This window comes from Thermobia domestica, chromosome 7 (genome assembly GCF_964235325.1).
Source record: "Thermobia domestica chromosome 7, izTheDome1.hap1.1, whole genome shotgun sequence".
NCBI lineage: Eukaryota > Metazoa > Arthropoda > Insecta > Zygentoma > Lepismatidae > Thermobia > Thermobia domestica.
The window spans coordinates 302897781-302922276 of NC_137460.1; the positions used below are offsets into that span (position 1 = coordinate 302897781).

Here is a 24496-nt window from a genome sequence, read left to right on the forward strand (position 1 = left end):
ATCTGGGGAGCGAATAGAACGGACACTGCTGGTCGGAAATTTCTCAACATCCTCAATGACTCTCCTTTTCTTTTTTTAAACAATGGCGCTCCTACTAGAGCTCAGAAAGATTCTCTCAGTGCTCCAGACTTAACCCTTGCCTATCACGTCCACTATATAGAAACTGAATGGTCTACATACTTTCACACGTGTCATAGTGATCATTTTCCCATAATCTTCAGAACTCATACGTCACAACTAACGCCTAGTACGAACCAAAGTAACAATCTAACCTTCCGATCTAAATTACAGCATGTTTCACAAAATATTAATTGGTCTGAATATCAAAAAATAATTCAAGACAACCTTCATAATCTGAGGAACGATTCGGACATCTTTACAATCATCAAACAGTCGGCATCTCAGTCAACACCAAAAAATTACTTTCGCAGAAGATCTACGTCAAGTAAGAACACCAATATACAGCAATTATCTCCTAAACCAATATGGTGGAATACAGAATGTCAGCGAAACATCAATAAATGTATTTTACTCTTCAAAAATTTTATTACTACAAAATCTCCAAACAACTTCAGACTATTTCAGGAACAGAAAGCTATCTCAAAACGTGTAATTAACAATGTGAAACGTCAACATTGGCAGAATTTCTGCAACTCATTGTCTGAAAGAACATCATCGTTTAAAATATGGAATTTTTGGAAGAAATTTAAAAATAATCAATCCAATGATACAAATAATATATCAATGTTTGATACATCATGGTATGACCAGTTTCATAATAAATTAACTCCATGTACAGTAAACAATGATAGATTATTATTAACAAAATACTTATTTGGTAACACAAATACTTTACTGGACAAAAATTTCACTCTGACTGAATTAGAAATAGGAATTAATAACCTAAGGAAAAATACAACACCTGGGATTGATGGGATTTGTTTCAATCATTATAAAAACTTACCTCCCTCCGGACTCACTATATTGCTCAACTACTTTAATAATATATGGAATTCAGGCAAGATACCAGCACAGTGGAAAAAAATTTTAATAATTCCTATCCCGAAAGTAAAAGCATCTCAAAACACCAATAATTTTCGGCCAATAGCACTACTGACATGCTCATTAAAAATCTTCGAAAATTTATTATTGAATCGGCTAATTTGGTTCCTAGAACACAATCAAATTTTTCCATCAAATATTACTGGATTCAGGAAAAACTTCTCAACATATGATGCCTTATCTCTCCTTACGGCAGACATTTACAAATCCTTCTACTTAAGACAAAATATTTTAGTTGTATCACTGGATATCCAAGGAGCTTACGATAATGTGAACTTAGACTTACTACTACAAAAATTACATCAAATACAAATTCCTGGGAAGATGATCCGAATAATTCACAATTCATTAATTAACAGAAAAGTTTATATCAAGCTGAATAATTCTTACTCATCGCCAAGACAAGCTTCTCTTGGGCTCCTTCAAGGAAGCAAACTCAGTCCAATTTTATTTAATATTTACATTTTGGACTTAATGGGAAAAAATTGGTCTCCATGTAAATTAATAAGCTTTGCGGATGATATACTAGTAACGTTACCATCTATTAACATCAAAGCAAGTATCCCAAAGTTAGAACAAAATCTAAAACAAATTAATTCTTGGATGTATCATAACGGTTTGGATCTTAACTGGAATAAAACAAAGTTCGTAATTTTTTCAAGGAAGAAGTCTTCAAACTATTTTAATTTAAACATAGATAATGTAACAATTACTTCGGAAAACTCACTTAAATATCTTGGAATAATTTTAGACAAGAAATTAACCTGGGACCACCATGTACAATACTTACTGGCCGAAGCAGTGAAATACCAAAAATTACTAAGATGCTTATCATCAAAAAAATGGGGTATCAATCCTATTTCCTTAAATACCATTTTAAAACAAGGATATATAGCAAAAATCTCTTACGGTAGCATCTTTATGTCACATAATCAAACACAACTCAACAAATTGGAACAAATTATTTACTCGCTGGCGAAACTAATTTTTTCACAGCCTTCCTTTTGCCCCAAAAAAGCCTTGCTAACAGAACTTGGATGTAACCCAATCCACGTCATCATCATGAAGCAAGCCTACAGTTTCGTCTTAAATATAATGGGAAAATCTTCTTCTCAAATAATTAAAAATCTAGATTATATCAATGACATATTGGGAAAAAGAAAAACTCCATATAAAAAGAAACAACCCTGGTTCTTTCAGGCTTTCAAGAGGTTGAGTCACATCAACGCTCACATACAAAAGGTTCCGTCCATCAACTGTTTTGTCTGGGACTATCAAGTCAATTTAACGCAGATAACGCCCATCCTTCCAAATTTCTTGAAGATATATCACCCAGAACTAAGAAAAGGAATCTATAAAAATATTTGGCAAATGACACTTCAGACTTTGGAAGAAGGTACAACTTTAGTCTACACGGATGCTTCGAAATTCCCAAATTCTCATGTTGGAGCCGCAATATACATACCTGACAAATCAAAAATCATAAAATATAAATTGCCGAAATTTACCTCAATTTATGAAGGAGAAGCATTTGCAATCCGTCAAGCTTTTCTCTATATTCAAAGACATAATCTACCTAAAACGGCAATATGTACGGATTCATTAAGTGTACTATTAGCATTGAACTCAACTCATTGGACGAAAAATACCTCTTGGACCATACTAAATATTAAATATTTATATACAAAAATGAAGAACAATAATTTTAATATAACTTTAATATTTGGAAAAGCTCATGTTGACCTGGATCCGAATATGACCATTATTGACTTAGCTGCTAAACATGCATGTAAGGAAGGTCTTGCTTCTTATATTAAACTGGCACCACGCAACTTTAAAAATGTAATTAACCACTTCATAAATTCCGATTTCACACAATGGAGAATTAATAATAATGATCTTCCTGGTAAATTATATTGGGAAATCAAGGATCATAGCAACTCAAGTCGAATACAGCAATTATCCACATGGTCGAGACGTGAAGTCATAATATACTATCGCTTATTGTTCAACACGGCCTTAATACCAACAAAATTATACCAAATCAAGAAAAAGAACACATACCATTGTTGGTGTGACAAGGGCATTGGAACATTGAATCATATATTATTTGAGTGTGATCTATATAGTGACATCAGATCAACATTACTTCATCAACTGATTTCGACTTTGGGACATTCCCCATTTTCCTATAAATTTATTCTTGGTACTAACAACTGGAAAGCAATAAAAGCAATGGTTCAATACTTAATAAAATCTGGCATTAACATATAAAAAAAAAAATCAACATAATTGCATGTTAATTTAATAATTTTCCCCCTTATTTTTACAGGTGTAATCAACTAAACATCATGCCTTATCATACATTTGTTGCACAAAACTTGGTGGGTGCAAAGTGATCGTTCAGAAAACACCAATAAGGGTGTAGAAGACAAGACAAGACAACAGTCTCAAACACAGGGTGTGGAACTATAGAAGTAGGGTAAATGATATGCTGTATGTCTTTAAAGATGAACTGTTAGGAGTCTTTAAATCCATGATGGATAAAGCGGACGAATAGGATTCTCAAACCAGAGTTTGTGTAGCAAAATTCTATCAAACCTTTCAAAGTTTTGACTTCAATTTTTTACTTGAACTATTTTCTGTTATAGCATCAAGATAAGAAATCTTGTTCAATGTCTTACCAAAGAAAGTTCATGATGTAGGTTACTGCAGAAAGAAAACAGATGAGTTTGAAGAATACCTAAGATCATTGAGAGAAAGGTTTCAATAATATTTAGTAAAAAAAATGAAAGAACCTGAAGAGTCACATTGTTCAAGAAGGTCAAGAGTAAATGAAGTGGGATTTGACCCCTTTGCCAATGCCTATAGTTTGAAATGGTTGATACTCTGAAAGAAAAAGTGAGTACTAGATTTTCTGTTATTGAGAAACAAGAGTTACTTGTAGTATCAGCAACCGGTAACAATCGTCAAAGTGTCACGCCACGTCACTGTCCTCTAGTGACAAACGAGAAAAGGAAGGAAAGATAAAGGCAGAACGGAAGAGAAAATGTAACTCAAACTTTGTAACTCGGAGGCATTTTTGTTGCATCCGAGTTTGCAAATGAAAGTTTATATACAGGGCGTCTATAAAGTCTGACCCCGGGTTATTTATTCGGAAACGGTTGGGTAGATGGAAAAATCAGCGAACACGTATCCCATTATTTTTAGGGGCACACGATTTGAGTGAAAAAGTGTCGTTGCAAGGTCCCCTGGAAGTTCCAGATGGGGTCCAACTCAAAATTTTCAAATGGCAAGGGGGTCAAGTAGTATATCGTTGGAAAGGTATTGTTAAAAGAAAGAAGATAGTACCAGTCCCGAGTCCCTATACGAACCCTATGCAAAATGGCGGTCGGTCAAAATGTCAATACAGTTTCTATCGAAATGTTTGTAGCCACCCATAGAAATCTACAACAGGAAATCAGATGGGAAACGAGACAAACACTTTTCTCATTGTTTCAAAAATAAATTACTTATCGTGAAAAAAAAAAACGCCCCAGGGCGTGCCTTAGAATCACAAATGGTGTTCAACTCAACTTATTTTTAAATAGAAAGGTATATGAAGTGGTGATTCGTTTGAAATATCTGAATGATGTTCGTAAAATCCTCGTCTGTGTTTGTGTTGTTTGAGCATGTGTAGATGCAGAGGCCATTCTACACATCCCCCTAGCCCCACAATAATCAAATTCCGAGTACAATTACATGGTGTAATACTGGATTGAACTTTAGCTTAATAATTGCGCACTATTCACCTCCTGACAATAATATAAACGATCTTCAAATTCCTGACGTGCGTGCTAAAAAGTAAATGGTGGAATTTCGCGACAAGCTGTAGTGATTCGGGTCCTGAATTCCAGTAATGAAGTTGGTTGCGTTCTGTAGACTACAGTTTTCAGGTGTCCCCAGGTCCGTATTTAGGTAAGTGTTATTCTGTGCTCGAGCACAGGGCGGCAAAATTTTGTTTTAAGATTCACAATAAAATAATATTTAAAACTAGCAACCCACGGAATCCCGCGCAAGTGCGAGAAAATATGTTAATATATTTAATTTGCTCTAATTACAGTAGTTATTAATTAGCTAGCTTATCTGATTATTTTTAAAAGGTCATCCTCTCCCAAGGATGAGGACGAACTTTGACATCATGAAAACTGATATCGATAACTCAGCGACCTCGAAAACTATGAATCCAACACTAATATCTATCGTTTCGACTACTTTTAAAATATCGTTCCCTCCCTGGACTGTGGAATATAGAATGTTCATCTCAGCGACCTCAATAACTGGGAATTGGTCGTTTTCGATTATTTTTAAAATGTCCCCATATTATTCTCATAGGGAAATTGCATCCCTATATCTCAGCTCAGGTATGACCTCGAAACCTGGAACAGGTAATTTGGATCATTTCTGTGAGAGCTTTAAAATATATCAAAATTTCATGTTTCTACCCATTATGGTTCTCGAGCTGAAAAGCGCTACAGACAGACAGCTTATTGTATTATAAGTATAGGTGCTATACGGGCAAGATATTTTTCTAACGTAGACGGGCAACTTGGGCCTTACAATTCTATTAGCCTGAACCTTGTTCATGACTTTAACTTCTACTAAAGATAAAAGAATTCAGAATTTTATGTTACCGAAATATTTATGGTTATTGAGAAATTCGAAAAAAAAAATGAAGCTACTGGACTTGAGAGGCCCCGCTGGCTGGATAATGGTTAAAGCTATAGCTTAGATGTTATAAAGTTTTATAAAATGCTCTTTACTAAACTCACTATAATCTGTAATTGTGGGATAAGTTAAAAGTAAATTATGTCAAAAACACTGAATAGCTTTTTCAAATTCCATATTTTAATATTAAAAAGTAAATATTTAAGAAATTCAATCACAATTCAAGTGAAATCATGAAATATAAAAATGTCATAACGGTTGATTAAGAATTAATAGAATGCATTTTCTTCGGACAATAAATTGAAACCTACGTGAATAATTACATGCCAGTATTGAGAGAATGTGTCCCCAATGTAGTCAAGGGGTCCCGGCTTCGATTCCCGGTGGGGGACACCAAGTGGGTCGGATACCAAGTTAAGCTGTAGGTCCCGTTTTCATCCGTAGGTCATCATCATCCAATGGAAGGCAACAGCAAACTACCAGGGGTTCATCTTGCCCAAGGACCTTCGGGTCAAACACCTATTTTCTGGCAGAACACATTATAATCATCATTGAGAGAATTCGGCCATTTAAAATTACGTTGTAACTTCTGTAACTTGTAATACCTAAACAGCTACTCAACAAGAACTAGTATGTTTATAAAATCACGGCTTGTTTCCTTGTTTGAGACATAAGTTTGTGCGCTGTGGGGCGGCAAATTCTTTAGAGCACAGGGGCGCAAAATATATAAATACGGGCCTGCCGTGTCCCCATAAGAAAAAGTCATTTAGAGAGAAATCTGGGGATCGAGCCGGCCACCCAACTGTTCCTCGCCTACCAATCCATCTGTTTGGGAATCTATGATCCAGATACTGACGCACAAAGCGATCATAATATGCAGGACAACCATCCTGTTGAAATATAATTCCTTCTGCATCAAACTCTGCTTTTCCTTTTCAGTCGTAGCAGTTTCAATAACCATTGTATTGATAGGGTCTACTAGATTTACGAGCACATATAAATATCTTTCCCCGTTAAAGTGCCATAAACGAACAGAGGCCCTATGATATGATTTCCTAAAATTCCCGCCCAAACATTTACTTTTTGTAGTTGTTGAGTATGTCCTCTTAAAATATGGGGATTTGCATCGCTCCAGTGACGCATGTTTTGGGTGTTCACACGTCCATTAAGAAAGAATGTGCTTTCGTCGCTGAATCAAATGCTGTATACAAACCGATTATTTGCAGCGATTCGTGCAGTCATTACTTCACAAAACTCAAGACGACGATCAAAGTAATCCTCACCGAGCTCGTGATTAGTGTGCATTTTATACGGATGAAACAAATATTTTCACAGGATTTTGCCGATTGTGGGGTTGGGAATGCCCATGGAGGCACTCATTTCACTCAAGGATTGCTGGGGTGTTATAATAGCGTTCCCAAGAACTTCCAGCACTGTGCCCTCATCCACTTGAGGTCGACCAGAGCGTGGCCGATCTTTTACACTTTGTGTTTCGCGAAATTTCTGTACTAAAACGGATACGTACTTGTGATAGATTGGTCGGTCAGGAAATAATTCATTGAACCTTGTAAAGGTTTCCTCTGCAGTTTCGCCACAGGTACACAAGCAAACTCTCTTCCGCACGAAACACAGAAAAGGATTTTCAATTTCTGTGAGTACAGAGTGTTGGTACGTAAAGGGTTTATCAGAGGTGCCAGTAACCGTGAGAACTAGTTTGATCAAGTTTCATTGTAGTTGTGATTTCTGAATACAGGATTCTACTCCTCCTTCGTCTTCTTCTTCTTCTTCTTCTTCTTCTTATTATTATTATTATTAGAGCCCGGATTTCCATGCACAAACCAACCCCGAGATATGCACGAAAAATATAAAAAAATATGCATTAAAATTTTAACATTTGCACCGAAATATATAGGCTATATATATATATATATATATTTGGTCTAGGAATTAATTCGTGCGGTTGGTACGCACACATTGAAGCTGTAGTACAAACACAAAATACATAAATACCTTAAGAAAAATATTGTCCATCGCTAGCCACCACTTTCGCCCATCTGTCAGGCAATGTACGGATTCCGTGGCGAAAGAAGTCCTCATCCTTGGAAGCGATCCAGTCAGAGACCCATGTTTCGATATCTTCTGGAGAAGTAAACCGCTGTCCAATCAAATCGTTGTTCATGCAATCGAACAAGTAGTAGTCCGAAGGAGCAACGTCTGGTGAATACGGCGGGTGGGGTAAAACTTCCCATCCGACATTTTCTAAATAGGTTTTGACCGGTTTTGCGACATGTGGGCGAGCGTTATCATGTTGAACAATAAGTTTATCATGTCTGTTCTTCCATTCTGGTCGTGTTCTGGCCAGAGCTTGCTTCAAACGCATTAATTGTCGTCGATAACGTTCTCCATTCATAGTTTCACCCGGTTGCAGCAGCTCATAGTACACCACACCTTTCATATCCCACCATATGCACAGCATAACCTTTGCACAGTGAATATCTCGTTTTGGTTGTGATGGACCTGGTTCACCTGGTTTCACCCAGGCCTTTTTTCGTTTAGGGTTCTCGTAATGGATCCACTTCTCATCACCCGTAATAATTCGATGCAGAAACCCCTTTCTGCTCTGTCGTTGAAGCAGCAATTCGCAAATGGTTTTTCGTCTTTCAACGTCTCTGTCTTTCAATTCATGTGGAACCCAATGTGACATCTTTTGAATCATTCCCATGGCTTTCAAGCGTTTGGAGACTGTTGTTTGATCAACGCCTAATGCTGCTGCAAGTTGTTCCTGCGTTTGACACGAATCCTGCTCGAGCAATGCTGTCAATTCTTCGTCTTGAAATTTTTTTGGCTGTCCAGCTCGCTCTTGGTCTGCCAAGCCGAAATCACCACTTCTAAACCGTGCAAACCACTTCTGACACGTTAGCTCAGCTAGAGCATGGTCACCATACACTTCCACCAAAATACGATGACTTTCAGTCGCACTTTTCTGCATGTTAAAGTAATGCAGCAGGACACCCCGCAAAAACACTTTATCAGGCACAAATTGCGCCATGTTCACTTAACTACAAACTGGTGTTGTTGACGCTTTAATCCACTGCCCTATACTACGAACGATACGCGATGACAGGGGTTTGCAACACATGTGTGGATACACGGAACTGTGGGACGCTCCGTTCGTTGCGCCATCTCTTGTCCACCCGCACGAATTAATTCCTAGACCAAATATATATATATATATATATATATATATATATATATATATATATATATTAGGGATGGCCAATTCCGGAATTTTTACTTTCCGGAATCCGGAAAGTAAAATCGGAAAATTCCGGAATTCGGAAAAATTCCGGAATTCGGAAAAATTCCGGAATTCAGAAAAATTCCGGATTTCGGAAAAATTCCGGAATTCAGAAAAAATCCGGATTTCGGAAAAATTCCGGAATTCAGAAAAAATCCGCATTTCGGAAAAATTCCGGAATTCGGAAAAATTCCGGAATTCAGAAAAATTCCGGATTTCGGAAAAATTCCGGAATTCAGAAAAATTCCGGATTTCGGAAAAATTCCGGAATTCAGAAAAAATCCGGATTTCGGAAAAATTCCGGAATTCAGAAAAAATCCGGATTTCGGAAAAATTCCGGAATTCAGAAAAATTCCGGAATTCGGAAAAAATCCGGATTTCGGAAAAATTCCGGAATTCAGAAAAATTCCGGAATTCGGAAAAATTATTTTTTCTTTTTGTAATCCTAAGAATTTTGTTCAAATGCAAACGAACAAATTTCCTTTTTGTAATCCTAAGAATGTATGATGCACGTTAAGCTGAAACTTACATCCTAAAGTATACACTACTCAATCTTCCCATGGTTAATGAGATGTAGTCCAAAAGTACGATGCACTCCTAATATTTAATTTTTGTTTTACTGTGATATTGTCCAGAGGTAATACATATATCACACTGAGATAAACAACTTGACAGAATGAAGATATCATACGTAGTTTTCCAGAAAATCGTGAGAAACGAATTTTTATGAAGTTAAAATATGCGTCGCTTGTTGCCAGTGTGATGCAATTGACAACTTTTATGCTGGAATAGTCTTATTATTATTATTATTATTATTATTATTATTATTATTATTATTATTATTATTATTATTATTATTATTATTAATCGTTTGTGTACTGTAAAAGAAAAGTATGAACCGTTAAGTAGTAGATTTTATCTGTTGTTTTTTGATATCTTCTAACAGTAATAACAAACTGCTTGTAAATACGCAATGATTATCAAGGACAATGGCATATTAATGTAAGGACTACTCTGCAGACTAGCAATAAACAATAAACAATAACAGATAAACAATAGTTCCAAAAAAAAAAAAAAAAGTAACTAACTTGGGCACGTCAGAATGTTCGCGAGAATATAGGGACCCATTGAAACTATACGTGGTGTAATTATTACTCAAAGGGCCGTACAATGGAGGCATTAACGTTAATGTTAATGTGTACTAATGAGCACTTACTTGCTCTAACGGTTAACCTCATTTTTGAGATGATTCTTAGAAGTGGGCGTGTTGGCATGCAGTTAGAAGACATATCCATTATTTAAAAAGCACACGTTATCTGTGGAGTGCTAACGATTTGCGTCACTATCGAACACTAACATAGCACTAGCGACGTTTAAAGTCGAAATTGGAGTCTGACATAAGTGGCTTGTCAACTTCACGGACATTATATTTCCCTTGAATGCGAGAATTTTGCGCCCAGGAAATTTGCGCCCTACCACAAAAATAGGAAAAAATGCGCAAGCAATATATTTGCACTGGGATGTTTGCGCCCTACCGCAAAAAGAGGGGAAAATGCGCCGGCTATATATTTGCACTGGGATGTTAGCGCCCTACAATTCAACTTATTTTTGTACTGTGTAAAGTAACTTCCACTCACACTTGAACTAGGCTTGCCTCTCATCGTCTCAGTGAGTTACTCCATCCGTTATAATATTCCGAACAAATGAAAAAAAATACAATTTTAGTTCACTGAAGGGCAATCCATACAAATACAATTTTTCATTATACTACAAAATTTACAATAAAAGTATAAATGACTGATATATAATTATTTATTAATATAATCAAAGAGTATAATTTAATCTACAAAAGGCTGTTTGGCTCTACCTAGTGTTGTAAATAGAAAAAAAACCGTTCGTTTTTTTTCAGAAATGTACGTTTTTTTTAGAAAAAAAACATTGCCTCTCGTTTTTTTTCTAAATTTCGTTTTTTTTCAAATAGTCATTTGTAATGTATCTTACGTCATTTAAGTCTGAAGTATTTTTATGTAGGTGTAATTACCATAAAATGCAATATAAATTAAACACTAGAAACTGATGCGGTACAAATATTTTACAATTTATATGAGTAGTGTACCTACTAAGAATCCGGGTTTCTGTATTGTTTCACCAATATCAACGAAGAAATAAAAGTAGAAATGAACATTTGTTTGTTTGTTTGTTTGTTTGTTTTTTTTCGTGAAAGTAGGCCTTTAATAAGTACGAAAATAATATAACGAACAGTATAAAACGCAAATAACTTGTCTAAAGGTAAAAACTAAAACTAATTTGCCTACTAATATTTTTCTGAATATCATATATAAATAATTTGTCGACTTGATATATGATATGCATTGCTGGCTCTATCACATGTGAACACGTGCATTTCCACGGGGCTGCAATATCTGTCATAAGTATTTTATTTAAAATAAATATTTCTTGTTGGAGACAGACTTCATGATCATGGTAGCTAAATTTACTAAGCTGACCTTCTATTTGAATACTACATTCATAAATTCTGTTTAGGTCTCATTAGTTTAAGTCTCATGATCAGTGCTAAAGCAAATGGTAAAATAAATCCCAGAATAAACTGCTTGATTGTTGTCAAATGCAGGAGCTCAATTCTCGAATGCCTGCCCCCTTTGGTTAGTTAGCAGAGCTTCTCTTGTCTTTGTCGCAAATAGGATCGTTATCATTGAAGGTGGAAACACTTTAAAAAAATAACAGATGTAGAAGGAAAATCAAGAAATAAAGGTAAAAGAGCTAGTTGCACTATAATTGCAAACTGATATGTTGAGATTGAAACTTGATATTGAATTCTATAAAATGGATTACCATCTTTCAGATGTATTTGCTTTATCTTTCACTAACATAATAGATTAATATTTAAAGAAAAAAACAGACACAACAATATTGTATTTGTAGTAAGTATATAAGCCTTTCTGAGTGCGAGTGTAGTTTTCCTCCCTTTCGTTGTTCATGCTGGAGTAGTATACTTAAAATCGTGACTTTTAAGATTTGTTCTTTCTGGAGAAAGAGGGAGGCGGCAAATTACGTCATTGCGCGGGCGAAAAATTGCTTTGGGCCGGCCCGATGATATCTACACTCATGTCCAAAATGATTGTCGCATATCTATAACTGTCTTCTTGTAAGAATATAATTTGATAATGATTTTGCAGGGTACTTTTAATACTGATGCTGTGTGTATAATCTGAAAATGTATATTTATGGTAAATTTCAAAGGAAAAGAATTATAAATACGAAAATGAGAACGAGTAAAAGAAAATGTTGTTAAATGGACAAGAAAGTTTCATTTTCGTTTTATTGTTCTTATTTACTGCTGTTTTGACATGAAATTTTCCACATACATGTCTTTACCGATTATACACACACTAACATTATAAGAAATACCAGGCGGATTCGTTATCAAATTATATTCCTAGAACAACATATTTATAGACATGGAACAATAATTTTGGACATGAGTGTACATACAAGACATGAATATAGAATGACATAATTTGAAGTAATGCAGGATGTTTCAAAATGAATATTAGGGTTTTAAAACTTTGTAGTATCTATTACAATTAACTTACAATTATAAGCATTATCAAATGAAAGAATGACTCAAACAGTTTTGAACACACGCATGCCATGCATTGTTTCCTCTGTCTGCCGTTAGTAAGAGCAAGTAGCAAAGATGGAGACTAGAGACCAGAAAGCTTTGTGTGTTTTAATTTTGCAAAGACTGAATGTAGTTACAGTGCAACCGCCTGTATGAATTGAATGTTTTGTGCCATATGGCGGAAAGTTTATGGGCCTTTCTCGCCTATTGACTCAATGTGTGCCATGTGACGAATGAAGCTCACATCGAACACTTGAAGCAAAAACTGTTTGAGGTGTTCTTTTATTTGATGTATTGTTTATAATTGTGCGTAAAATGTAATAAATACTACGAAGACTTAATTCCCCGATATTCATTTTGAAACACCCTGCATTTCTCAGCATCAGTATTGGAACTAAGATGTAAAAAGGAGAGATTATGATTGTTTACAACAACGATATTATTATTAGTCAAGACTATAATTATTACAACAACACAAGTTAGTAGTCAAAAAAATGTAATTAAATGTACACTCGTAACCCTTTCGGACCCACATGGCCAAAGTGGCACATACGCGTGTGTCACTTTTTTAATCCGCTCCTGTATGGTCACTAATTAAGATATCGGTATATATTTTTTTGCCAAATATGGTTGGTCCATAGTTTATCATTTTAGTTTCTTCTTCTTCTGTGTGTCGAATTTCCTTCTTAAATTTCACCCGTCAAAAATTCACGAATTTTCGAATTTCTTTATTACTTTTCCCCTGTAGCTTCATTCGTTGTAGAGAGACCTCCTTAAGACTTGTCAGGTAGATACGTCGGATGGATACCTAATTGTTGACATCAATTGGATGGGCTCGCGCGCAGTGTAGCCAACTACGGAAATTAAAATATCCTTAAATTTTTGAAAAAAATTCGAAATTTTTGTTATAAACCTACTTATACGTCCCAATGCAAGTCAACTTACGCCAGTCGAACATTTGTTCTTACTGAACAAACTCGGGTACATATCGTTACAGTGGAGTAATTAGGGACGCACAAAAAATTCGGATTTTGGTTCTAACTCTTGATTTTCCCTACTTTTCTGTTTATCGAAATATATTTTTGGTAATTAAAAGCATTGTTTCTTAAATATCGCCATGATACTTGTAGGATATATTAGTAATGTACCAGTGATTATTTTAAGATAGTTTTCGTCTGTCTGGTAGCAGTGTTGCCAGCTACGGAAAATTTTAATCCAAGATGTTAGGGGAAAATTACGTGTTTTGTCTGTTATATCCCTCTTGTTGACTACATAGGAACAAAAGTACCAGTATCTGAAAGTCTTGTCTTTGCCCTTCACAACGCACTATAGAAAGTTTCAATACGATAGTTAGAGGATGTACAGTTGAGGTTTACAGTAGACCTTGTTCTCTAAGTGGAAAGATAATTGATTTTTTTACGTAGACTGAAATATTTTTTAATGATCTGCTTACTTTATTAGATATCGTCACAATACTTGTAGGGTATATAATAGGGATACCAAAGCTTCTTTTAAGATAGTTTGTGTGTGTCTGTTAGCACTGTTGCCAGCTACAGAAAATTTTAATTTCCGATTTTAGGAGGAAATTTTGGAAAAATTCCCTTTTTGTCTCTATTATTTCCCTCTTGTTGGCTACATTCGAACAAACGTACCACTGTCTGAAAGCCTCGTCCTTAGCCGACACAGCGCACTATAAAAAGTTTCGGTAGAATAATTAGGGGAAGTACAGTTGTGGCTTATAATAAACCATGTTCTGTAACTGGTAAGAAAATTGTGCATTTCTGAGTTAGAATGAGATTTTTTTTTTAATTTCATGTTTACTTTGTTAGATATCGCAATGATATTTGTAAGATACATTCTTAGGGTACCAAGGTTTACTTTCAGATAGTTTACGTATGTTTTATGGCAATGTTTCCAGCCAAAACAATTAATTCCCGGTTTTAAGTGAAAAATTCGGCAAATTTCCCTTTCCCCTCTATTATTTCCCTCTTGCTAACTACGTTGGAACAAATGTACCACTACCTGAAAGCCTTCTCTTTAGCCTACAGAACACACCATAAAAAGTTTCAAATAGGATAATTAGAGAAGCTGTAGCGTCGGCATATCTGTTGATTTTTGCTTTTGAGGCGTAAAAAGTGTCAAAATTTCATGTGTATGGAAACAGATTTTTTTCTTTCTCTCTTTGAATGGAAGCCAGCGACTTCAGGTTTTCACTGTACCTTGTCAACGCACCAAAGAATCCTTTTAGGTGACTTAGACCCATATGGCAACTGTGGTGCTAGATACAAAAAAAACTTGAATTTCGGTTAGGGATTTTTTGTAAATTTTCACTCCTACATTTCCCTCAGTAATTTCCCACCCGCTCGCAACACTGCAATGTAACGTACACCAAAAAATAGCCACATTCCTTTTCTAAAAAACAAGGTCTTAACCATATCAATAGGGTAAATGGTTTTTGAGGAATACGTCACTAACTGACAAAGTAGGAAAACGCCAAAAATGATCTGGGTCCGAAAGGAATAATCACACGATTTTGCTCGTATATGTACAAGGAAACAAACGATTTGTAAGTTATGAGGGCTTCGACTCAAGTTCTATTGATTATTTCAATATTCTTCAACATACATCAATAAATAATAGCTGCCAGAAAAAAAACAGACATTTGAAAAAAAACATGAAAAAGAACGATGTTTTTTATTGAAAAAAACTTCACAGAAAAAAAAACGTTTTTTTACAACACTAGCTCTACCCAGATATCTCTGTTCACAATCCTTGCGAGTTGTTTGGCTTTTTAGGACACAAAATATAGAAAAGAAAGTGAATGTAAAATCAGTTCAGTAATATTATCAAGAAAACTATGTACAGTGTGTTTACTTGCTGGAATTACACTTTAAACACACAATTGCGTTCAGTCGTTCTTTCAGAAAAAATGTTCCGGGGGGCACACTTAGTATTCCGGAGGGGGTCACTGCTGGTACTATTCTATTTATTATTATATTATAGACGTATTATTTTGGTCTCCTCCGAGGGGGCACTTTGAGAGCTCTGGGGAGGCCAGTGTTCCCCCAAAATCATCTCTGGAAGAAGCAGTGATTGCGTTGATCCGTTGTGTTCTTTTGGCTTATATTGAAGTTTATTTTCCCCTTATATAGCCACAATGAAAATAAATCACAAATGGCATGGTTGTGGGGGGAGGATTGTTTATGCTGTAATGTCAGCCCTTCCGAGCAAATGCGTAAGCTCGAATAGGTTCTTTTATTTCGCAGGGCTCAAACTTCCCGGTGGAGGTACATTGCAGGCGCAATTTTCCTTGTTCTTGAGGTAGGGCGCAAATTTCCCAGACGCAAAATTCTCGACACCGTTCGAATGACCTCGGAAGACTATATCTTTTTCAATACTTTTTTTATATTCTTTTACTCGAGATTTCTTCATAGCTTCTTATTAAAATACTTACTAATATATCCTCATTTTATTGTCCTAACCAATCAATATGGGTATGTTGTCAGTAAAATATTTAGATTGATCGAGCCTCTGGTGTGTAACCACAGTATTTCATATCATCCCTCCATTAGAAATCTTGGCTAAACGAACCAATATATGTTGCCAAAAAAATAATTTAGAATGATTGAGCCCCTGGTAAATAACCACAGTATTTCGTGACAGACCCCCCCCCTTCCTATTACCATATTCTAGCTACATGCCTGACTCAGCTAATTCTCTACATTCTTTACCAAGCACACATTTTCTAAAGCGGAAAATGCTCTCTAAATACCTAAGCTCATTATTTTCAGCAGATGCACAAATTGGGTAACATTCTATCTACATGAATGTTATATATGTCGATTACTGGAAACCGTTTCCCGCTATCTATTACCATATTTACTATATAATGATTAACGTTAAAACCGGAAGTGGTTGATTTGTACCGCTTCCGGTTTGAATATTACATTCATCAGGGAACTCGATTCTTAACTATTGACTCTGTACATCATGGCCAAAATTGATTGGTAATCCATCAGATAGTTCTTGAGACTGTTTGTTTCACTGACGGACAGAATGAATATATGGCTATAGAGTTTTGATAAACTAAATTCGTTAATGAGTGATGATGGAACAAATATAAGAAAGGGAACCAAGAGTAGGCCTACCACCGGAAAAATTTTCGAACACAAAATTAGCCATCGAAAACCCACATGTCCTGGGTTAGAATACCATAGATGAAAACTCTACCACTGAGTCATCAATCACCCGCTTATTAGTTTTATTAATTATTATATTAATATAAATTAATGAATGCCTGCTTATGTTAATTATTGAACAATTACATTGTATACTTCGTAAAGTCAAAAATTATAAATTTGTATTTACTGTACATACAGTGAGCGCAGAAAGTGTTCGTACACCTATGCTATTGAAACGAGAATGCTTGCGAAAAAGAAACAGAAAATTTAAGAAGTGTAATAACACACACAATATGAATAATGAAAACTAAGCTTTATGAATATACCAATAAAGAACAAAAAGACAAGTTTAATGGTCAGAAAGTAAATAAATTCCGTAGAAAGTGTATAGAGTAGACGCAAAAAGAGATCGTACACCTGACGTACGAATACGAAACAAAGATACCACAACTGGGGTTCACTAGTATTCACCTGATTATACACCTCTGTTTATAGCATGACGAATAACAGAATGAGTTTAGTTGTGAATAGGAGTGAAAAAACTGCACGGTGGGCTGTAAAACTGGGAAGCAACCGAACAGAAACAAATGAGGAGACAAGAAAAGTAATTATTAAATTGCATAAGAAGGGTAAATCTTTGAGAAAGATAGCAAACCTTGCAGACAGATCTCGTTCAACAGTACAAACAATAATTGCGATGTATAATGTTTCTATCACTGTGCGAAAAAAAAAAAAAAAAAAAAAAACTGGAAGACCAAGAGTGTTGAGTGAACAAGATAAACGTTACATTATTAGGGAAAGAAAAAAGGTTCCGAAAAGTAGTGCTGTGCAATTGGCAACGGATCTGGAAACACGCGGTGTTAAAGTATCAGCCAGTACAGTGCGGAATATTTGCAGGGTATCATGCTCGGATAGCCAGGAAAATGTTATGGGTGAACAAGACAAATTGTATAAAGAGACTAAAGTTTGAAAAAGAGTATAAAGATAAGGGATCAGGCTTCTTTCTGGAATAGGGTCATATTTTCGGACGAAAGTAAATTTAATCTTATCGAATCCAATGGGAGGCGTATGGTATGACGCAAGGTGAATACAGAGATGAATCCTCAAAATCTCGTCCCTAAAGTAAGACACGGAGGAGGGTCCGTGCTCGTCTGGGGTTGTATGAGTGCCTCAGGAGTGGGTCGTCTCCACTTTATCGATGGAGTGATGATCCACAAAGTGTATATTAACATATTAAAGGAAAATCTCCATACTAGTGCGCAGAAAACAATTTATTGTTCAGCAAGGCAACAACTCCAAACATACAGTGGAAAATACTCGATTGTGGCTACTCTATAATACCTTGAAACAGCTTCGCACACCTCCCCAATCCCCAGACATGAACCCCATAGAACATCTATGGTCTGTTCTGGTGACAAGAATCAGAAGGCACAGCTTCTCTACTAAAGAAGGCCTGAGAAAAGCTATTCAAGAAGAATGGGATATATTCAGTCCCGAAGCTACTAACTAACTAACTAACTCTACGGCCTATGGAACCCGGAGGTTCAATGCCGCGTTCACAAAAGCTCTCCACTGACTTCTATAGTCCCGAAGCTACGGAACTACGAACTACTACAGGTGAAATCAATGCCACGAAGACTACAGACAATCATTAACGCACAGGGTAATACCACAAAATAATAAATAACGTAATATACTTTATAAGCATTAATTCAATCATAAGTGTACGGTGACTTTTTGTGTTTACAAAAAAGGAATTCTCTCTTTTCTTCTGAGCAAAACAGTGATTGTCTTTGTTTGGCCTTTCTCTTGTATATAGAAATAAAATGTATGAATGTGTAGTCTTAATTCTGGTTATATATATATTTTCCACCTCCCGTTCTCATGCTAGCTGTTTTCAATATAAAGTATGCATGGTGTACGAGCACTTTCTGCGCTCACTGTAGGTATGTTGACAATAAGCGAATGTTATTAGAATATTTGTTGAGATTTATTTTCCTTCACTGCCTTTCGCCTGATTAAAAAGTAGTTTGCAGTGCTTTGGAGCAGCTGCAGGTGGGAACGCGATAATGTTTGAGACATACCGGCGACTTTTGTGTGTGTGAAAATAAAACCTTCTCATAAAGTAGTAAATAACTGCAGTAGCAATTGTCTACGTAAGTGATAAAGACATATCCAACTACAAGAAACTAATACAGTATATATATTCATTGTGTTTCTCTTTTAACAGCTACTAGCTAGGGATGGCCAATTCCATAATTTTTACTTTCCGGAATCCGGAAAGTAAAATCGGAAAAATTCCGGATCTCGGAAAAATTCCGATTTTTTCTAAATTCCGGATTTTTTCCGAATGTCGGAATTTTTCTGAATTCCGGAATTTTTCCGAAATCCGGAATTTTTCCGAAATCCGGATTTTTTCTGAATTCCGGAATTTTTCCGAAATCCGGAATTTTTCTGAATTCCGGAATTTTTCCGAAATCCGGAATTTTTCTGAATTCCGGAATTTTTCCGAATTCCGGATTTTTTCTGAATTCCGGATTTTTTCCGAATTCCGGAATTTTTCCGAATTCCGGAATTTTCCTGAATTCCGGAATTTTTCCGAAACCCGGAATTTTTCCGAATTCCGGAAAGTAAATTTTCCGATTCCGGAAAACAAAATTTCCGGAATCCGGATTCCGGAAAATTTTGGCCATCCCTAATATATATATATATATATATATATATATATATATATATATATATATATATATATATATAAGAAAATAAAATTTTAATTTCTTTCAATACCTTAATGACCTCTGTTGCAATGAACTACGAACGTCTTCCTTAGGTTTTCTTCTGTAAATCGACTACGTTTATCAGTGAGAAACATTTTGTAGATCGGAAAGTTCCTTTCTACATCAGCAGAAGTCACTGCTGCATGTGAAAAAAACAGAATGCGAAAACAATCGAAAGTAAATTTACCTAGGATTGTGGGCAACAAACTTAACGCATTAAAAAAAAAAAAATCTGCATCTGCGTTTATAAGTGATTTAGTTCACTTTAAGTATAGCCTACTTCCTTGTGATATACTCTGAAATATGCTAGTATGCAGCAATACAATTCGGAAATATGCAGTATCCTGCAAAGTTTGCGAAATATGCATGCATATCGAAATTTACTCAAAATATGCACTTATATGCGCTAACACGTGTGTCTCAAATGAATCGTTACAAGTCCGTCAGAAAGAAAGAAAGAAAAAAAAACTTTCCATACGTTTCTGCATGTTAATATAAACATTCATTTTGCATGTAAATCCAGGCTGTAATTATTATTATTATTATTATTATTATTATTATTATTATTATTATTATTATCAGGGGTGCCCACAAGGGGGGGCTATGACGCAAACTGCGTCATTGAAATATTTGGGGGGGTTAAAAATCTATATAAATATGCTTGAGAGGGTGTAAAAATTAATCGAAAAGATTTTTTTTCATGGAGGAACACCTACGGATAGGCAATTGAGGGGGGTGCGTCATGGACATGAGGGGGTGGGCACCACTATTATTATTATTATTATTATTATTATTATTATTATTATTATTATTATTATTATTATTATTATTATTATTGGCGATTCCTTACAACGACCGGTGCCCTTTTAAAAGCCTGGTCTCATATTATTTCTTTCTGTGTGCAATTCTTCGAATCTTTCTACAGTAAAACTACAGTATATCGTACTCCGGTGGCTAACAGAGTTGAGCTCAATACCTCCAACATGAATTTCATGCAATTTGAAAATACATGTGTCTCTTACGTAGTGATTTCACGTTCATTATTAGTAAAATGTCGTGGTACGGAGCATGATTGATCGATTCGTGCTAGAACAATACTTTTTATTCAGATCTTTCGCACGACATACAATATGACATATCTGTCTATTTGAAACATTTGAGATGAAACCCGTTTCATACCCTAAGGGGAACCACGGGGTCCTGGTACACTCAGGGGATCCTGGGGCAACACTTTTTCACTCAAATCGTGTGCCCTTAAACATTATGGGATACGTGTTCGCTGATTTTCCCATCTACCCAAACATTTCCGAGCAAGTGACCCGGGGTCAGACTTTTTAGACGCCCTGTATATAATAGATAGATAGATATAGATATAAAATAGAACAAAGAAAAATATCTTTCAGCTTATTCCTCATTTTAGCAACAACTCGATTGCAACTTTAACATCATGTAGTGAATTGAACGATGTAGTTCTGAGCCCGAAAGAAACTGTGTAGATCATACCAAAAAAATCTTGTTTTTCATATTGCTATGAAAAATCTGTAAATCTGAAGATAAATCTGTGTACCTGGCAACGCACAAGCTTACCGGCTGCGTTTAGTTGGAAAATTCGCCTACAGATGGCTGGAGAAGAACAGTTACGTTTAACAAAATCTGTCAACAGTGGTGCGACCGGAATCATAGTGAACTAGGGACGGGTGAGCTGCAGAGCGGCTGATGTGTGGGTTATTTTAGTATTTTATGTTAACAGTTAAGTGTTCATGTACTTTGTATTGAGTTTATCATACATATTGTTCATATTAAGTTCATCGTGAAAGGAAACTAAGAAATAATAAGTACTGTATAACATTAGTTCTTTATCTATAGTGAAAACAAGTTAAGATGCCTGTGTTTCACACGAAGACTATTGAGAGTATCTTGGAACCTGTCGCCCAACAGGTTAGTATGAATAGCAGGATATTAAGGACACACCCACTTTTTAAAAATTGGTTTATCTTTTAAATGTAATACTCGAACCTTTAATTTCTAGTGTTAGTTCATTCTGTTGTTGATGTACTAGTGTGCCTTGTACTTTTTGATTAATAATTTGGAGTACGCATTTCAGAATTGCTTCGCGATAAGCGTATTTGTGTACTTAAGTAAAATAGCTACTCGTTTTCAGTACTGAGAGACATTTTTCCGCAAATTTCAATTTATGTCTCACATGCAGAGGGCTTTTACTGTTCGCAGTAGATGTACCCTTGTAACTCGTTAAAAGTGGTTTCGGTGGAGGTTCACGAACTGTCAACAAATATTTGTTAATTTTGCAGTTCATACTTGTATTGGGGTGGGAATGTATAAGAAAGGGATTATTTTACAATGCCCGCTCCAGTTGATATTCTTACGCAGAAACTAGAAATTACACTCTTAATTCTAACAAAATGGATCAAAACTTTCCGAACACTAAGCTAACCCAACCCTACCGTACTCTACTCTACTTTACCTTTTAAAACAGTCCTGCTTATCGATGCGCACTTGGAGCATATATTGTAAAATGTGCCGCAAATAATTTTTACTTGGTGCGAGCGTAAAGATAAATTTATTTTACGTTGAACTAAGTGCTGTAAAACGAGGTATTAATGCAGTCGCTTAGCATTAATTAGTTTGGTTTGGCTTTTAGATTAAATTTACAGATGTGTGCAACACGTGACGATGAGAATAGATCACTCTAGGTGAAGGTTAAGAAATAAAAGAGGAAGGAATATTTAACATTCTACATTATGCCCTTTCGTCCTCTCCACTGTGATCACATATACGTGACAGGCTAACGTAGCCATAGATACCGAAAGCCCATAAATTAATTCCTGATTCTAATCTTGACTAATTCCATGTCAAATCAACACAATTTTCGGATGGCATTTAATATCTCCCCAAAATTCATGGACGGCTCCGGAGCCGGTACTGTCACTTATAGTGAGCCGTTGTTAACGACCTTGTTTATGCGTATATCCACCATCGCTGACGCGTCTGCTTCCTATGGACGCACTCCGCTACCACTCGGACCCTCTTGTTGCGCTCCTGCCCTATCTCTGTTAGCTTCCTTCCCCTTTACTGGCCACCTAGCACAGGTTGGTTCGTTCTATGCACAAATGCTGTGTAACTGAGTCAGTGCAGGCACGTCAGCAATGATGGGTATACCCATAGGTGAGATCTTTTACAACGGCTCACTATAATTGACAGTTCCAGTTCCAGAGCTGTAGATGGATTTGGAGGAAATACTAAATGCCACCAGAAGAGATTCATTATTTTACCGTCTGAAGACGTACAGTTCTTGTAATTTCGTTGGAGTTCGACCAGTTGTTTAGGCTGAACCCAAAGTGGCGTAACAGCCTAATTACCTCATGCAGGGATACCGAAGTGGAACATTGCTAACATATTTGGGGATTTGAGGTTATTGGGTGGGAATTTCGACACTGTGTAATAATCTGTAGGTCATCCCAGAATTCATTATCTTTAAGCCTGTATTCAGGGCCGACGCAAGGAGAAAATATCACCGATGCAAAAAATCCATAGGCCTCCCCCTCCTACTTAGTATTTTTTGATTTCCATTTGATCAACGTAATTCGCTTCTATATTATCTTGAATCAAAGTTAACTTATTACACTGAATGAAAAGAGGGAGTCAATTACGAAACTAAGTCAGAATTTGAAGTCTTCTAAGTTATTGTTATAATTTTCCTACGTGGTAAAATTTCTGGTAAAGTTTATCCTAACGCATATGAGTAGATGTAGAAGAATATACAAGCTGTTCTGCGTGATTCACTAAAAACTTACAGAATAATACAGCAATGATTTATAATAGTATATAACTTTCATTTGCAAGATGTATCATATGATAGAACACTCGTTTACAAATATTTACATAACAAAACAATCGTAGCTGTGGATGTAATACAATATTTATATCTTCATAATGTTTGTTGCAACCGTTTAGTTCCATTTTAAATAGGGGCCGCGGTGGCTCAGTGGTAGAGCGTTCACCTCTGGTGCTAGGGGTCTCGGGTTCAAACCCTGCTCCCGCCAAGTGAACTTTGTGGTGGACAAACCGTGTGCGTGGGTTTTCTCGGGGTTCTCCCGTTTCCTCCCACTTTCTTCATTCCACCATTTCATTCATAACTCATCATCACCGTCTCCTTTAGCCTAAGCGGCATAACCGTGCGACGTAAAACTCAAAATTTCATTTCCATTTTAAATATCCAGGATTGAGAAGTGAAGATAAAAGTAGTAGCTCGTTGATATGACTGTGATTTTTATCTGTTACGAGTAGGTGGACGTTTTTGCAAAACTAATATTCTTTATCTGTTGTTGGTGGAATATCATACAAAAGCCCAACTATTTCGCTTTGTTGCTTAGTTGTTGAAATCTTTTATCCAGGCAACAAATAATCGCATCTCGTGTGGAAACAAAGGAATTTTCATATAAACGCATTATATGGATCATGAATTGGCTCATCAAAATCATATCGAACTTGTCGTTTGATTGTTCTAGAGGAGGTGCGGTGGCTCAGTGGTAGAGCGTTCACTTCCGGCGCTTGGGGTCCCTGGTTCGATCCCAGCTCGCGCCGTATGGACTTTGTGGTGGACAAACACCGTGCTCGTGGGTTTTTCTCGGGGCTCTCCCGTTATTTTCAAATGTCTTCATTCCACCATTTCATTCATCTCTCATCATCACCGTCTCCTTTGGCATAACCGTGGGACGTAAAACTTGAAGATTTCATTTTATTTTTTGACTGTTGTAGTTTTTTTTTTTTTTTTTTTTAAATTTATTTATTCCGTTTGAATTTCTAGAGC

At 36.0% G+C, this 24496-nt stretch overlaps 1 protein-coding gene across 1 annotated transcript in view; it reads left to right on the forward strand.

Annotated features, from left to right (window-relative positions):
• Positions 1-21306: 21306 nt before the first annotated feature.
• Vinc (vinculin) overlaps positions 21307-24496 on the forward strand; it is a 236040-nt gene continuing 232850 nt past the window's right edge. Inside the window, exon 1 of the mRNA XM_081764025.1 lies at positions 21307-21606. Within this exon, the coding sequence (XP_081620151.1) occupies positions 21550-21606 (57 nt within the window). The 5' untranslated portion in view covers positions 21307-21549. The remainder of the gene's footprint in view (positions 21607-24496) is intronic.